This window comes from Hylobates moloch, unplaced genomic scaffold (assembly GCF_009828535.3).
Source record: "Hylobates moloch isolate HMO894 unplaced genomic scaffold, HMol_V3 SCAFFOLD_23, whole genome shotgun sequence".
In the NCBI taxonomy this organism is placed as follows: Eukaryota; Metazoa; Chordata; class Mammalia; order Primates; family Hylobatidae; genus Hylobates; species Hylobates moloch.
In genome coordinates, this window is record NW_026652298.1 from 20,841,911 (window position 1) to 20,859,035 (window position 17,125).

The 17,125-nt window shown below is 39.9% G+C and overlaps 1 protein-coding gene across 1 annotated transcript in view; it reads left to right on the forward strand.

Annotated features, from left to right (window-relative positions):
- The first annotated feature begins 930 nt into the window (after nt 1–930).
- Nucleotides 931–17,125, forward strand: part of FCHO2 (FCH and mu domain containing endocytic adaptor 2) — a 131,209-nt gene continuing 115,014 nt past the window's right edge. Inside the window, exons 1-2 of the mRNA XM_032145494.2 lie at nt 931–1,157; nt 13,895–13,986. Of these exons, the coding sequence (XP_032001385.1) occupies nt 1,125–1,157; nt 13,895–13,986 (125 nt within the window). The 5' untranslated portion in view covers nt 931–1,124. The remainder of the gene's footprint in view (nt 1,158–13,894; nt 13,987–17,125) is intronic.

Here is a 17,125-nt window from a genome sequence, read left to right on the forward strand (position 1 = left end):
TCCTTGTTCAACAAGCACTTACAATTTCATCTATGTGAAAGGCACCTCATGATTTTTACTTGAGCATGAAGACAATTTCTCATGAATTGTTATCTTATTGGTGTTCATTGTTTTAAGTCACCTGAGGAGGTGTGATATGCTACACTAAATCTATTTGTAGGGCTTGGCTTCAAGAACTGAAGATTCTGGACCTAGCTGATCTGGTGACAGTGAACTTGAGACCTCTACTAGCGTTTAATTTTTTTTTTTTTTAACTTTTGGAAAGCAAGGTGTAGGAAGGGGATTTAGTTTTTCCATTAGGTCGAGGCATGTTAAGACTTGTTTCTTTTTCCAAAATGTGCAAGTTGCTAAGAGAACTATGGACCATGGGTCAGGATGTCCGTCGGTTTCGGGTCACATTCCGCTTCCCCAGGCCTGCGGGCCGCCCCGGCTGGTTTGCTCCCGGCGTGTTAGAGGTCAGCGGCCGAGGCCGCACTCGGTGCCTGGGTCTCGCGCAGCTCCAGGGCTCTCAGGCGACACTGGGCGTTTCCTTTCCGGCTTCGGAAAGTTTTGTTTTGGTTCAAGGAAAGGCGCCCTGTTGACCAAAGGCTTCTCAGTCTCCTCCGGGTGGCCAGCGGCCAAGTTTCCTCCAGCCCAGCGAGTCCAGACTATAGTCCGTTCGAGATCCTCGAAGGCCGGAGAAGCGAGTCTTGTGAGGAGAGAAAGCGGGTGGGCAGCCAGCCTGCCGACTCCACTGCCGCTGGCTGGCCCTTCTCTTCTCTCTGTCCCTGGGCCAGTGCCCGTCGCACCGCAAACAGTGCGATCACTCTCCCCGGTGACTCCTCAAGTACCCAGTTCTCCACCATTCCTAAGAGCACACTCAACGCAGCCGCGCCCGGGATGCAGAGAGATCTACCAACACCCAAGAATGGGGACGGGGCGCATGCGCACACCGTGGCCGTGGCGTCTAAGTGCTCGCCCAGCGGCGGCAGCCGCTAGGTGGCGCATGCGCCCTGGAAGGTGCGGGCCGGTCTCTGGGAAGAAGGCGGCGGCGGCGGCGAAAGGCGGGGGTGCTGGGGAGGCCGGGCCGTGTTTACACAGCGGCGGGCGGACGCGGACGCGGAACCCGGCGCGGCGGCGGCACGATGGTCATGGCGTATTTCGTCGAGAATTTTTGGGTAAGCTTAGGATGTTGGAAGTCGTGTGTTTCGAAGTCCAAGGCTTTTGGCGCCTGAGCTTGGCCTGCGTGCGCTTCGGGCGGCGGCGGCGGCGGCGGCGGCGGCGGCTCCTCCGGCAGGGCGAGCGTCCTCAGTCCGCCGCCTGCCGCGTCCCGCCTGGGTGAGGTCCGGCGGGCGACCGGTCGCCAGCCTATAGGTACTCCCGGGCTCGCAGCCCTATGGGGACGGGGGCTGTCACCGCGGCCCGGGAGCCCGCAGCGGGGCCGCCGGCCCCCGTGGCTGGGACAAAGCGCCGGATGGGGCGGGAGACGGGACCCAGCCCCACCGGAGGCTCCCGGCGCCGGGCGCGCTCCGCGCGGGGCGTGCGCGGAGGCTCGGACGCCAAGGACGGGCCCGCAGAACAGCCGCCTCCCGCTGCGCGCTGGCTGGGAGCGCCGGGCGGAGGGGTTTCGCCTCCTGCCCTCACCGCTGGTCCCCCATCTGAGCGATCGCTTTTGCCTCTGACCGTTTCCACACCAAATCCAGTGCGGGGTTGGGCTGGACTAGCACTTCCTCTCAGCCTCGCAGCTCGGCTCGTGGGTTTGCGCCCAGGACTTTGCCTCTGGGCCTGTTCACAAAGCGTTTAAAAGTTGGATTTAATGTAACTGGACTCCTTGGGCTTAAGTGCACGGAGACCTCCCCCTACTCTGTCCTCCTTGCCCTTCCTCATTCTTTCCACTCCTTGTCTTAGCTCAGTATTAGATTCTTCTTTGAGAATTTCTCCGGCTCCCGGTGGAGTATTTTTCTGCAGTTATTGTGTTTTTTTGTAATGGGAAGTACAGTTCAGCCATGTACAGGAAAGGAACGTGTTTACTCAGGTATCTTTCGTGAATCCCATTTTATGCCCTGACAGTTGCAAGTACTGCAGGTCCATTTTCGTTGAGATTTAGACATATTTAAAGGGGTAATCTTTTAGCTAGTAAGGAATGCATGTTAAATTCCTAATTCTAAGTGCCCCAGGCGTGGTCTTGGTTAGTAATCAAATCAGTTCATAGTTATTTATTTGTCTTGAATGTACCTTGTTTTCCACAAAGAACGTATATACTAGACCTTAGGTATTTTGTTTTTTAAACAGCTTTATTGAGTTCACATTCCGTATCAATACATTCATTCAAAGTGTAGTACAATTCAGAGATTTTTTCATATGTTCATAGAGTTGTGTAAACATCACATGTCAATTTTACAACAATTTCGTTATCCCAGAAAGAATCCCTAGACCCATTAGCAGTCACTCCCCATTTTCCCCCTGCCCCAGGCCTAGGCAACTAATGTATTTTCTGCCTTTCTACATTTGTCTAGTTTGGACATATCCTATAAATGGGGCCATGGTGACCAGTTTCTTTCACTTAGCATAATGTTCTCAAAGTTTATCCATGATGTAGCATGTATCAGTACTAATTCCTTTTTATGGTCAAATAATATTCCATTCCACATGTTATTAATATTTATCCAATCAGTGATGGACATCTGGTTGTTCCCACTTTTGGGTTATGAATAATGCTGCCATGAACATTTGTGTACAAGTTTTTGTGTGAACATATGTTTTCATTTCTTTTGGGAATGGGATTCCTGGGTCAAATCGTAGCTCTATGTTTAACATTTTGAGGAACTGCCATACTATTCTGAAGTGGTTGTAGCATTTTACAATCCCACCAGCATGAGAGTTCCTCTCCACATGCTCACCAACACTTGTCCTTTTTATTATAATATAGCGAGTGAACGTGAAGTAGTATTAATATTTTATTGTGGTTTGATTTGCATTTCTCTGATGCTTAACATCACAGCTAACGTGCTTATTGCCAATTTTTATATTTTCATGTGCTTATTGCCTATTTTTATATTTTCTTTGGAGAAATGTCTGTTTAGATTAATTGCCCATTTAAAAATTGGGTTGTCTTTTTATAATTGAGTTATAAGAGTTTTTTTTAATATTCTGGATACACACCTTATCTGATACATAATGTGCAAACATTTTCTCCCATTCTGTGACCTGCCTTTTCATTTTTTTGATGCTGCTCTTTGAAGTAACTCATAAATTTTTAATTCTCATGAATTCTTGGTGAAGTCCATCTTATCTATTTTTTCTATTAATTGTGCTTTATTGTATCTAACCCAAAAATTATTTGCCTAACCCAAAAATTACTCCTGTGTTTTCTTGTAAGGGTTTTATAGTTTTACTTCTTCTATTTAGTTCTATGATCCATTCGAAGTTAATTTTTGTGTATGGTGCAAGGAAAAGGTATAACTTCATTCTTTTGCATTTATGTATCCAGTTGTCCCAGTACCATTTGTTGGAAAGGTTCATCTTTCCCTGTTGAATTGTGGTACCATTGTCAAATATCAATCGACCAGAAATGTATGGATTCATTTCTGTATTTTCAGTTCTATTCCTTTGTCTGCCCTTACGACAGCCAGTACCACACAGTTTGGATTGCTGTTGTTTGGATTAAAAATTTGTTTTGTATAGCAAATTTGGAATCAGGAAGTATGAGTCCTCTAGCTTTTTTCTTCTTTTTCAGGATTATTTTGACTGCCCTGGGTTCCTTGCATTTCCACATGAATTTTAGGATTAGCCTGTCAATTTTAGGCATTAGGTTTTACAATGGCAATTTATAAAATGTTTATAAAGAGCATTTAAAAATTGATGCTCTTATAAATGTTTTGCATATTTTTGATGCATGAATGTTTTTTAAGTTGCTAACTTAATTCCAAATTGCATCTTCACATTAAAAGTTATGTTTCATTTTCTGTTAATTGAGCTTTGAGCATAGCCTTGTTTGATGTTTTTGGCTAATATGAATAATACTTCTCTGAATATCTTTGTACACATTTTTATGTGTTTCTTGGGTATTCTTGTTACAAGAGGAATGGGAATAAACTTCAATATTTGAATTCTGGAGAGACTTCCAAATCTAATTTATGTTTTAGTTTTTGCCTTCACTTTCACTATTGAAAACAAATAGTTAATAGACTGCATTTTATTTTATTTCCTGGCTTGGAATTGGGGCTGCGAGGAGGCTCAATGAGCTAGGAAGGTCTAGGAATTAACTAAGTAATTAACTGCTGAGAATTTGATAGTTGTCATTTTAGGCTGGGCATGGTGGTTCACGCCTGTAATCCCAGCACTTTGGTAGGCTGAGGCAAGGGAATGGATTGAGCCCAAGAATTGGAGACCAACCTGGGCAACACAGTAGACCGTGTCTCTACAAAATTTTTAAAAAATTAGCCAGGTGCGGTGGCATATGCCTGTAGTCCCAGCTACTTGGAAGGCTAAGGTGGGAGGATTGCTTGAGCCCAGGAGTTCAAGGTTGCAGTAGGTTATGATTGGTCACTGTACTCCAGCCTGGGCAACAGAGTGAGACCCTGTCTCAAAAACAGAAAACAACTTAAAAATTCACATATTTCAGGATCATTTGTAAAATAATCCCTTAAAATAGATATTAATTTAACTCTTCCCTCTAGCGTTTAAAGTGGAACTATTAAAAGGAAATAAAATTGCCAAAATTCAAAACATCATGTTCTATATGATAAATATATATGGTTTTCATCAATTAAAAGATAAAAACTTATCAAAGTGAGGTAATGAGAACCTTTGATGTTTTAGGTCTGTCTTGTCTCATCTTCTCTTCTCTTCTTTTTTTTTTTTTTTTTGAGTTGCAGTCTCACCGTGTTGCCCAGACTGGCATGCAGTGGCACGAGCATGGCTCACTGCAGCTTAGACCACCCAAGCTCAAATGATCCTCCCACCTCAGCCTTTCGAGTAGGTGCGACCACAGGTACAGGCCACCATGCCCAGGTAGTTTTTAAATTGTGTGTAGAGATGAGCTCTCGTTATGTTGCCCAGGCTGGTCTCGAACTCCCAGGCTCAAGCTGTGTTCCCGCCTCAGCTTCCCAAAGTGCTGGGATTAAAGGGCTGAGCCACTGTGCCCAGCCAAAGTTTTAGGTTTCTAATCAAACAGCCTTTTAATTGTTTTCTCCCCGACATGTATAAAGACAAACCTTTTTTGTTGTGACATTTCGTTAGAAGAAAGTTTGAATCATTGAAACTCTCTTCAAGCTCTTTTGAAAGCAGCACATTCTTCCTTTTTCTTTAAAGTATAGGTTTTCTCAATTAAAACTATATGCTAAATTGAAAATTCCTTTATTTAATACTGTACTTTGAAGGAAAAAATTATTCAAAACTTTTTACAGAACAGGTGTTTTGTTATTGATAAGTCAGTTTTTGCCACGAAGTATAGCACCATTGATAATCAAGCTGAAATTGGACAGCAAAATTAAAATTGGACAGCAAAAATAATTTTGATAGTAGAAATTCACACCATTGCTTTTAATATGTAAAAACAATTGTTTTTTATCTTTATTTTTGCATATTAAACATTATGTAACTTTAAAAAGATATGGTAAAAGATTATGTAACTTTAAAAAGATATTGATCAGTATTACCGTGAGGAAGTGTCTCTCTATGCTGCTGCTTTCTCAAAGGAATAATTGAGTACAAGTTTATAATAGTCTTGAGATTATAGCAACATTGCTATATAATAATTAAAATGGCATTATATTTTTATGTAAACCCAGATTATTCAGCAAAAAAACCTTAATGCATTTCATAGGTAATTATTACTTAATGGGGGACAAGTAAGTATGTAAAACATACCTGAGTTGAATAGCTTATAATCTTCATTTTACATAGTAATCCCAATGTATATACGATATGAAGCATTCACCCAAAGACACTAAGTAGTATTCTTTAGTATATATCACATTGTAATGAGCTGAGATTTTTAGTTAGGTGACTTTTTCCAGAGGTTATCTATAGTCAGCACATCAAAAATGAACAAACAACAATTAGACATTTTTATCCTGAAGTTTTTCCTTATTTCTTTTACTGATTAACTGTACAGAAGTCTCATTTCACTTGATTTCATTGGTTTTGTTACATTTTGATTTAAAATTAAATTGGAACATTGATTATATATCCAAAATTTGATTTATCATTACTTGGATAAGCTGAGAGAATTAAAATGTATTTTAAAATTCTGGAATTGCTATTAATAGGTCTTTGGGATAAAAAACATTATTATATTTTTGCTTGATTATCTAATCTAAACTTAGTATCCTAGATGAGAGACTAACACACATTCTTTGGGGTTATGTGTCCATATGAAATTTTAAAATATATATCTTTAGCAAATTAGTTGAGGTGACCATATTTGAAATCCAGAATACAGGCTTTTCATTACTTGAAATTTCCAAATATTATAGTTTGGGATACCTGCTTTTAGGATATGATCGCATCAGATGACATATCAAAACAAAATCTGTATATCTGTATGTATTTATACATTAAGAGATTTGCAAATTTTACATGGTTTAATATTTAAAAGATACAAGAGGGAGTAATCTTTTTCTCTGGTAATCAAGATCTCCCTACAGGCAATCACCATTACCAATTTCTTTCTTTTTTTTTTTTTTGAGACAGAGTTTCGCTCTTGTTGTCCAGGCTGGAGTGCAATGGCGCGATCTCAGCTCACTGCAACCTCCGCCTCCCAGGTTCAAGCAATTCTCCTGCCTTAGCCTTCCAAGTAGCTGGGATTACAGGCATGCACCACCATGCCCGGCTAATTTTGTATTTTTAGTGGAGATGGGGTTTCTCATGTTGAGGCTGGTCTCGAACTCCTGACCTCAGGTGATCTGCCTGCCTCGGCCTCCCAAAGTGCTGGGACTACAGGCGTGAGCCACCGTGCCCGGCTTCACCATTACCAATTTCCTATGTGGTTTTCCGGAGATAAGACCAAATAGCATACACTCCATTGGGTTAAAATATATTATTGTATAACTGTTAGCAAGTTAGCCAGGCCCAACTTGTTCCCATTGCAACAAGCTATGAAAATGCAGATTCATTTAACTTGATGCAGAAGACTTGACAGTAGACATTATAAAATTACAGTGCTTTAGATTGCACTAAAATTTGAGAGGCCCTTAGAATTTTTTAAGAGGTGTGATTTGTTTTATATTTTAGCCTTAATTATAGGAGAAATTTGGAAGTGAAAATTTATACTGATTTAGTGTCTATATATGTTCAGTTCAGGAGGAGGATTTTAGAACTTTGACATTTGAAAGGATATAAATTTGATGTCTGCGTTCTTTTTTAGCCCTACACACTAAATCCTAAATGCTGTAGTCCTTTCAGAACTACTTAAATTATTTAAGCAAAGGATGAGGGAACAGTTATGCTTTAAATAATCCTGCACATGTGGCTAATATAAGCCCTTTGAAAGTAGTTTTTTGAGTCACTGAGGTATCTCCTGAGATTATCCATCCTGATGTTATAATTCTAGAATAGTTAACAGAAGCACCCTTAGAAATTCAAATGGAAATAGGATCCCATGGAGACTTAAAAAGGAAGGGAATAAGGACTTGGGTTTCAGTTTTCTTAGTGTGGAAAAATTAAAGAATGTTAGAGTTGGGGCAGGTGCGGTGGCTCACGCCTCTAATCCCAGCACTTTGGGAGGCCGAGGTGGGCAGATCATGAGGTCAAGAGATCAAGACCATCCTAGCCAACATGGTGAAACCCCGTCTCTACCAAAAATGCAAAAATTAGCTGGGTGTGATGGTGCACACCTGTAGTCCCAGCTACTTGGGAGGCTGAGGCAGGAGGATTGCTGGAACCCAGGTGGCAGAGGTTGCAGTGAGCCGAGATCGTGCCACTGTACTCCAGTTGGGCGACAGAGCAAGACTCCATCTCAAAAAAAAAAAAAAAAAAAGTATCAGAATTGGAAGAATTTTAGTAGCAGTCTGGTCCCAAAAGATAAGTATAAATTGCTGTGATGTGGGGAGAAACAAAAACAACAGCATGACAGCAACTGAGACCTGTAATGATATCTACTATATTGATAAATGTGCAAGAGGATGTTGCTGGAATGGCCAGAGTCAGAGAGAGTTAAACTGGAAAGTGTTAAAATGTGTGATAAAGTTGAGGAGATAGTCATGCTCCCTGAAGGATTTGAAGGAGTGAAGGTTATGGGAGATATATCAAGCACATTTGCTTGACTTTAGGGAAAAGATGGGAAAGTATAATATAAGTAAAGCAAATTAGTGATGGAGCCTTAAAACCAAGGAGAGTGAGTTTTCAGTTGGTTGAAGCAACAGCCACAAGTCTGCATGGTTTTCCTTTTTAATGAAAACCATTATCATGTGATAGGTAAAACACAGAAGAATACAGAACACAAATTGCCTATAGCCTCTCACTCTGCTCTTATAATTTTCTTTAGAAATAAAAAATTTAAGATAGATTCTACTATATGGTTGTGTATCTTGGTATTTTCAGTTAATATTCCCATCAAGCATTTTTCTCATGTGAATAAGTATTCTTTGAATAGGTTTCCGTGGAATGGATAGGCTGTAAATTTTTTTTTTTTTTTTTTTTAGACAGAGTCTTCCTCTGTCGCCCAGGCTGGAGTGCAGTAGCCCCATCACCATCATAGCTCACTGCAGCCTTGAACTCCTGGGCTCCAGGGATCCTCTTGCCTTAGCCTCTGGGGTGGCTAGAACTACAGGCGCATGCCACCACACCCAGCTAATTTTTAAAAAAAATTTGTAGGGATGAAGTCTTGCTTTGTTATTTAGGCTGATCTCAAACTCTTAGCCTCAAGGGCTCCTCCTGCCTCAGCCTCCCAAAGTGCTGGGATTACAAGTGTGAGCCACCAAACCTGGCCAGATAGGCTGTAATTTTCTTTAATCATTTCCATTTTGTATGGGAACTTTCAGTTTTTTTTTTTTTTTTCTGTTTATGAATTACAGGGACTGGAGATTTAAGTACTGATGTGAACAAGATGCCAGTTTAAGAAAGTAGCCTTCTGTCTCTTTGCAGGCATAGATTGAAGAGCTGAGAAAACTGAAATTGTTGGTTTAGTTTTTTTATTTTGAAAGTAATGAAAAATACTTTCATTTATAGAACATAACAGAAAATGTAAAATATATAAAAATTAAAAAATTAACTACAGTTTGCTTCTGTATTTTTTTCTCAACCCATATAATGTTTATTTAGATAGCTTTAAGGATTCAACTAACTGGCACAGGTGAACTATAATATAAAAGATTAGGGAAGAATATCTGAGAGGTGAGAAAAACCACTTTTTGAAAGGTAGTAAGATTTCTTTCCTTCAATCAACCAACAAATATGTTTGAGTCACTTTTGTACCTGCATCAAATCGTTCTGAGTGCCTATTCTACGTACTTTATTTTATTTTTATTTATTTAGAGACTGAGTTTCACTGTATTGCTCAGGCTGGAGTGCAGTGGCATGATCTCGGCTCTGCGACCTCTGCCTCCCGGGTTCAAGTGATTCTCCTGGCTCAGCCTCCCAATATAGCTGGATTACAGGGGCATGCCACCACACCTGGCAAATTTGTAAAATATTTTTAGTAGGGACGGGGTTTCACCATGTTGGCCAGGCTGGTCTCAAACTCCTGACCTCAGGTGATCCACTCACCTTGGCCTCCCAAAGTGCTGAGATTACAGGTGTGAGCTACTGCGCCCGACCATTCTATATATTTTAGTCACTATTTTCTCCATTAGCAGTATCTTGCCAGTAGCTCTGCAGAGTACTTTTAATGATCATGACTAAAAATGTCAATGTACGGTTGCCTCCCCTATCCATAATTTCACTTTCCACAGTTTCAGATCTGAGGTCAACTGCAGTCTGAAAATATTAAATGGAAAATTCCAGAAATAATTCGTAAGCATTAAATTTTGAGCTGTTCTAAATAATGTGATGAAATCTCACTGTGTCCTGCTTGGGATGTGAATCATCCCTTTGTCCAGTGCATCCATAGTATATACCCTTCTGCCCATTAATCACTTAGTAGCCATCTTGGTTATCAGATTAAAAAAAAAACCAGTATGTAAAGGGTTCGTGACCAGTATATAAAGGGTTCGTGAATATCCATGGTTTCAGGCATCTGCTGGGGATCTTGAAACATATCTCCTGTGGAGAAGAGGGGGACTACTGTACAAATAGAATGTTGATGAGAAGAGGTTGTAACTTGTGGTTGAATGTCCCGTATACTTGTAGAAAAATTGCTTGCATACATAGGCATACCTTAGAGATACTGTGTATTGAATTCGAACAACCACAATGAAGCAAGTCACAAACTTTCCTGGTTCTTCAGTGCATATAAAAGTTATGTTTACACTGTATTATTTTCACTATACTGGTGTATTAAGTGTGCAATAGCATTTTATCTAAAAATATATATACCTTAATTAAAAAATACTTTATTGCTAATGCTAACAGAGGGAAGAAGTGAGCACATGCTGTTGGAAAAAAGATACTGATAGACTTGCTTGACACAGGATTGCCACAAACCTTCAATTTGTAAAAGTGCAGTAAAGCAAAGCTCAATAAAAGAAAGTGCAGTAAAATGAAGTGTGCCTGTATTTTACCTCCAGCTCCCTAGCAGTTTTCGAGGCCAGAGTGGCACTGGAGAGCTGTCATTGCATGTATATTGAGTTCTCCTGAAAGTGTATCTGTAGGTTCTTCACTAAAGGGGCCGTTCTTCAAAGAAAAAAGTCTTTAGGATTAGTAAAATGTTTTTTGGTGTTTTTTCAGAGAAGTCAAGATAAAGTGAGACTGTATCAAAAATATTAATGTTATATTGTGCGTTGACTTGTCCAGGGTTATCTAGTAAATGTCCATAAGAGCTAAATTAAAAGGAAAATGTAGACAGGGTGGGAAGTTATAGTATTTATTTATTTTTGAGGTGGTTTAGAGTTGAGAGGGAGGTTAGGCATGTTATTGGTATTTGCAGCATAGTACCTCCTGACCCTTCTCTTACCCCTCCAAAGAACTTTTTGAAAAAAAGGAAACTTGGTAAAACCAATTTTTTAATTAGTAATGTGATTATACAATATACAGTCTATCTTCTGCTTGTTTTTCAAATCTTGGACTCAACAAAAGTGAATGCTGGCCACATGCAGTGGCTCACACCTGTAATCCCAGCACTTTGGGAAGCCAAGGTGGGAGGATTGCTTGAGACTAGGAGTTGGGAGACCAGCTTGAGCAGCATAGCGAGACCCTGTTTCTTTTTTTTTTTTTTTTTTTTTTTTTTTTTTTGAGACGGAGTCTCGCTCTGTCGCCCAGGCTGGAGTGCAGTGGCGCGATCTCTGCTCACTGCAAGCTCCGCCTCCCGGGTTCACGCCATTCTCCTGCCTCAGCCTCTGGAGTAGCTGGGACTACAGGCGCCCGCCACCGCGCCCGGCTAATTTTTTGTATTTTTAGTAGAGACGGGGTTTCACCGTGGTCTCGATCTCCTGACCTCGTGATCCGCCCGCCTCGGCCTCCCAAAGTGCTGGGATTACAGGCGTGAGCCACCGCGCCCGGCGAGACCCTGTTTCTACATCAACTTTTTTTTAAAAAAGTGAATGCTATCCAGGTTTTTTATTTTTAGTGTCTAATTTACTGTTACTCTTAAAAAGTTCACCAAAGGAGAAGTTTCAAACCCTTATCTTTTTGTTTTTTTAGAGACAGGTTCTCACTTTGCCCAGGCTGGTCTTGAACACCTGGCATCAAGCAAGCCTCCTTGCTCAGCCTCTGGAGTAGCTGGGATTACAGGCACAAGCCTCCGACAATAAATTTTTAAAAAAATCTTAAACATGTAAAGTTGCAGAAGCCAAATGGAAATGTTTGGATTCACAAGAGGCTGTGGTTTTATGTTATGTTCTTGATAAATGGAAATGGTTATTCAAAATGCTAAGGATATTGTTCAGGTTATCTTGTTACAGATGTGACATTTTAATTTGTGATATGTAGGCAAACTAATTACTAGCTACATTAGCCGATGAGTTTGTCAGGAATCACTTCAACATAGCTGGAAGTTTTTATGCTTTCTGTTTTCAGTGGACTGGGGAAAAATCAAGTTTTGGATTATATAACACTTGCTTATGGTATTGCCTTTCCAACAAATATATTCCATTCTTCATTATTTCATTTTCACTAAAGAAAAATAAAAACTGCTGCCTGTAAAGAGAGTTGTTAAACCTAGTGTATCAGTTGTCTTTTATTTCATCGAATAAATTGATATTTCTAATGTTATCTTTATGATTTACTAATTTAGGATTCATAGGATTAAACAGCAGTAGAGGTTTTCCAGGATTGTGTAGTGATCTAGTTCTATTAATATCTCATTAATTAGGCTGGGTGTAGTAGCTCACACCTGTAATCCCAGCACGTTGGGAAGCCAAGGCAGGTATATCGTTTGAGGCCAGGAGTTCGAGACCTGCCTGGCTAACATGGCAAAACCCCGTCTCTTCTAAAAATACAAAAATTAGCCAGACGTGGTGGTGCACACCTGTAATCCCAGCTACTCAGGGGGCTGAAGCACAACAATCGCTTGAACCCGGACGGGGAGGTAGCAGTGAGCCATAATTGCACGTCTGCATTCCAGCCTGGATGGCAGAGTGAGACTGTCTCAAAAACAAAAACAAACAAACGAAAATCCCATTAATTAATGACTAGCACATAGCCTGTTACTTCTCTTTTGTTAAATTTTGTCTATTTTCTCACTTCTCAAGTTTACTGAAAGATCTAAGTATTTTGTGATAATGCTGATATGACATAAGTACTTTACTGTCTTAACTCAGAAATCAAGATTTAGTTATTTTAAAGCACAAACTTCAAATTAAATAATCAGGAATTTCTTACTGTGTGTTAAAGAGATTGAAATGGGATTTGGTAATATGTTTTGAACGGTCCATGTTTATCTTTTCTTAATTATGCTGCATATTCCTTAAAATTTCATACTTAATTTTTTGTTGTTGTTGTGTTTTGCCAGAGTCTCACCCTGTCTCCCAGGCTGGAGTGCAGTGGTGTGATTTCGGCTCACTGCAACCTCCACCTCCCGGGTTCAAGTGATTCTCCTGTTTCACCCTCCCAAGTAGCTGGGATTATGGGTGCATGCCACCATGCCCGGCTAATTTTTTTTATTTTTAGCTGAGATGGGGTTTCACCATGTTGGCCAGGTTGGTCTAGAACTCCTGACCTCAAGTGATCCGCCTGCCTCCGCCTCCCAAAATGCTAGGATTACAGGTGTGAGCCACCACACCAGGCCTCATACTTAATTTTTTTTTTTTTTTTTTTTTTTTGAGACGGAGTCTTGCTCTGTCACCCAGGCTGGGGCACAGTGGCACAATTCTGGCTCACTGCAGGCTCTGCCTTCCAGGTTCATGCCATTCTCCTGCCTCAGCCTCCTGAGTAGCTGGGACTACAGGCACCCACCACCACGTCCGGCTAATTTTTTGTATTTTAAGTAGAGACGGGGTTTCATCATGTTAGCCAGGATAGTCTCGATCTCCTGACCTCGTGATCCGCCCACCTCGGCCTCCCGAAGTGCTGGGATTACAGGTGTGAGCCACCGCACCCGGTCACAACTTAATTTTATTAATTGTACCTTTATGGTTGATTACAAAGTAGATGCATATATGTGTGTATGTAGGTATATATATATAGTTAATGGTAAACTTTATTAAAGCATATAATATTGCTTTATACTGTTTAAAATCATACAATAAATGAGGATAATTAAATTAATGAAAACACCTCACCTGCGCACAGGATTGCATATTAGTTAATGTTGCCTTTTTATATTCTCAAGTCATTTTTATCTGTTTTTTTTGAAACTAAAAATCTTTTTAAATTTTAGGGGGAAAAAAATAGTGGCTTTGATGTCCTCTACCATAATATGAAACATGGACAGATATCAACAAAAGAACTAGCAGATTTTGTAAGGGAACGGTATGTATTTTTTAAATAAGTAATTTAACAACTTAATAGCAATTTAAATTTTAGAATATAAATAATGGAGAAAACTTTATTTGGATTTGGAATAAAGTAATCATTGTTTTAAAATATATACTGTAATTATATCTATCTATTTGTATCTATCATCTACACAGCTGAAGGCTGTATAGTGGCTCAAAGTAGCTCCAAGTTTAACACCCTGGTTTGCGGATTCCTGCTTGAAAATATTATCTACATATTTTTCACTGGATATGCTAGCAAGGTGATATAATAAAGTTGAGAAGTTTGTAGGATAAAACATTAACATTTGTTAAACATGCTAAAATAATTAGAAAAGACTAACTTTTCTGAACTTCAGTTTAGTTTTATGTTTTTGTAACTTTTATGTTTAAAAGTCCTAAGTATATATTTTAAAATTTTGCAAATTTATAAAATGTGATTGTCTTTAAGACTCTTAGAATATAGCGAATTTAAAAGCTATTAAGAATAAATATAATTTGATTGTGATTCAAAATCAAACAGAACTCAAAAGCTGCTATCCTACTAACTTAAAGCTATTTTGTGGCTACCCCAACTTTGTAATTATTTATATGAACACATTTAAAATCTTTACCTTGATAATATAAGGATACTTTGGCTTTAAATTTAATGCTCCATTTATTCATGTATTCTTTCAACAATATATATCCCATCAGTGCTGTGTACCAGGTACTTGTCTGGATTATGCGAGTACAGTGGTTAAGATAACAGCTTCTCCCTTCATGGAGTTTACAGACTGATAGGAATTGGTTAATAAACTATTATATAAGTTCAGTTCTTTTCTTACTCCCTCCTCTCTACTAGAATCAACAAGGAATGCAAAAGCTCAAGTGCTCTGGGTAAGGCTGTCCTTCCTCCGGGCTTCTACATCATCATTGGCAGGAGCAAAGGAAAGGCCGCAGAACTCTGCATCTCTTGGCATGTTCCTTAGGCTTCCCTCTTCCCCTACACCTCACTACTATCACTGTCCACTTTGGAACCATCAGGGCAGATATTTGCCTTTGAGCCCTGTTTATGTTAGTCACCTTAAAAAGTCCAGGACTCCTGGGTCATCCTTCCTTTGCCCAGAATCTATCCCTTTCTGATTCTTTGGGTAGTGAGACAATCCGTCGTACTTCCCCTTTACTACTTTATTTTTCTCCATAGTATGTATAACTGTCTGGTAAAAGTGACATTTCATTTATTTATTTTTCTGTCTCTTCCCACTAGAATATAAACCCAACAAGGGCAGGGGTTTTTGTCTTTTTTTGCTTATTTTGTCTTTTTGCACTATTTATGCACTTGTGATAGCACTTGTCACTTGGTAGGCCCTCAGTATAGGTTTTTCCATAGAATAAATCTCTAACTTCATTATGCTGATCCCAACTATCATTATTTTTGCCTGAACTTCAGCGGTAGCTCCTAACTGCTCTATCTACATTCGTCCTTGTTTTCCTACAACTTACTCTCTCTACTGTAGTTGGAGTGGTTTTTTTTGAAGTATAGTACAGATCAGTTTGTTACCTCTTCTCTTTCAGCCATCTCAAGGGCTTCCCATTGCTCTTAAGATAGGCCTGCATATTCTGACCCTAAAACTACCTTTCAGGTCTTATTGTTCTAGGCTCTATGCTAGGCATGGGATACAACAGAATATTGTCTCACAGGAGAACATAGAAACAATTAACAAAAATGAGTAATAACAAAACTGCATACAGAGTACAAAGAGATATATGAATTACAGGCTGCTCCTTATTCTTTCCACTCCAGAGATACTGGGTATCTTATAGACAGGCTTCTTCTGTCTAGTCCAGGCTTTGTAAATACTTATTCTTCTCTTCACCTAGTTAATGCCTACTTATTCTTTAGAGCTCAGCAATGTGGTCACTGCTCTAAGGATGCCTTTCCTAATCTCTCTGACTAGGTCAAAAACACCTAATATAATCTTTTGTTACATCACCTATCTCTTTGTAGTATTTACAAAATTTGGTAATTATTTATTTTTATTTGTTTTTATGTTCCTCTGTGAAACAGTATTCGTTTGTATCCCAGTGGCTAGCACAAAACCTGGAACAATAGGATAATCATATTTCTTGAAGGACTGAATGAGAATGGAAAAAATGTAAACTTTGTATACATTATCTGATTGATTGATTTGAGACAGAGTCTAGCTTTGTCGCCCAGGCTGGAGTGCAGTGGCTCGGTCTCTGCTCACTGTAACTTCCGCCTCCTGGGTTCAAGTGACTCTTGTGCCTCAGCCTCCCAAGTAGCTGGGATTATAGCCCTGCACCACCATGTCCGGCTGATTTTTGTATTTTTCTTCTTTTTTTTGAGACAGAGTCTCGCTGTGTTACCCAGCCCAGGCTGGAGTGCAGAGGTGCGATCATGGCTAACTGCAACCTCCCTGTCCTGAGTTCAAGCAAGTCTTGTGCCTCAGCCTCTTGAGTAGCTGGGACCACAGGCATGCGCCACCATGCCTGGCTAATTTTTGTATTTTTTGTAGAGACGGGGTTTTGCCATATCGGCCAGGCTGGTCTGGAACTCCTGACCTCAGGTAATCAGCCCATCTCGGCCTCCCAGCATGTTGGGATTACAGGCATGAGCCACTGTGCCTGGCCAGGCTCATTTCATTTTAGTGCTGAATAATATTCTGTTGTCTGGATGTACTATATTTTATCCACTGACTTACTCAGGGACATCTTGGTTGCTTCCAAGTTTTGGCAATTATGAATAAAGCTGCAGTAATCATCTGTGTGCAGGTTTTCGTGTGAACGTAAGTTTTAATTTAATTAATTAAATTTTAAATACCAAGGAACGCAGTTACTTGATTATATGGAAAGAATATGTTTAATTTTGTAAGAAACTCATCTTCCAAAGTGACAATACCATTTTGCATTTTAACTAGCAATGAATTAGAGTTCGTATTGCCCCACATCCTTGCCAGCATTTGGTGTGGTCAGTATTCTAGATTTTGGTTGTTCCAATAAGTCTATAGTGGTATCTTATCATTGTTTTAATTAGCATTTTCCTGATGACATATGATACGGAGCATCTTTGCTTTTAATTTTTTTTTGTAGAGGCAAGGTCTTGCTATGTTTCCCAGGCTAGTCTCAAACTC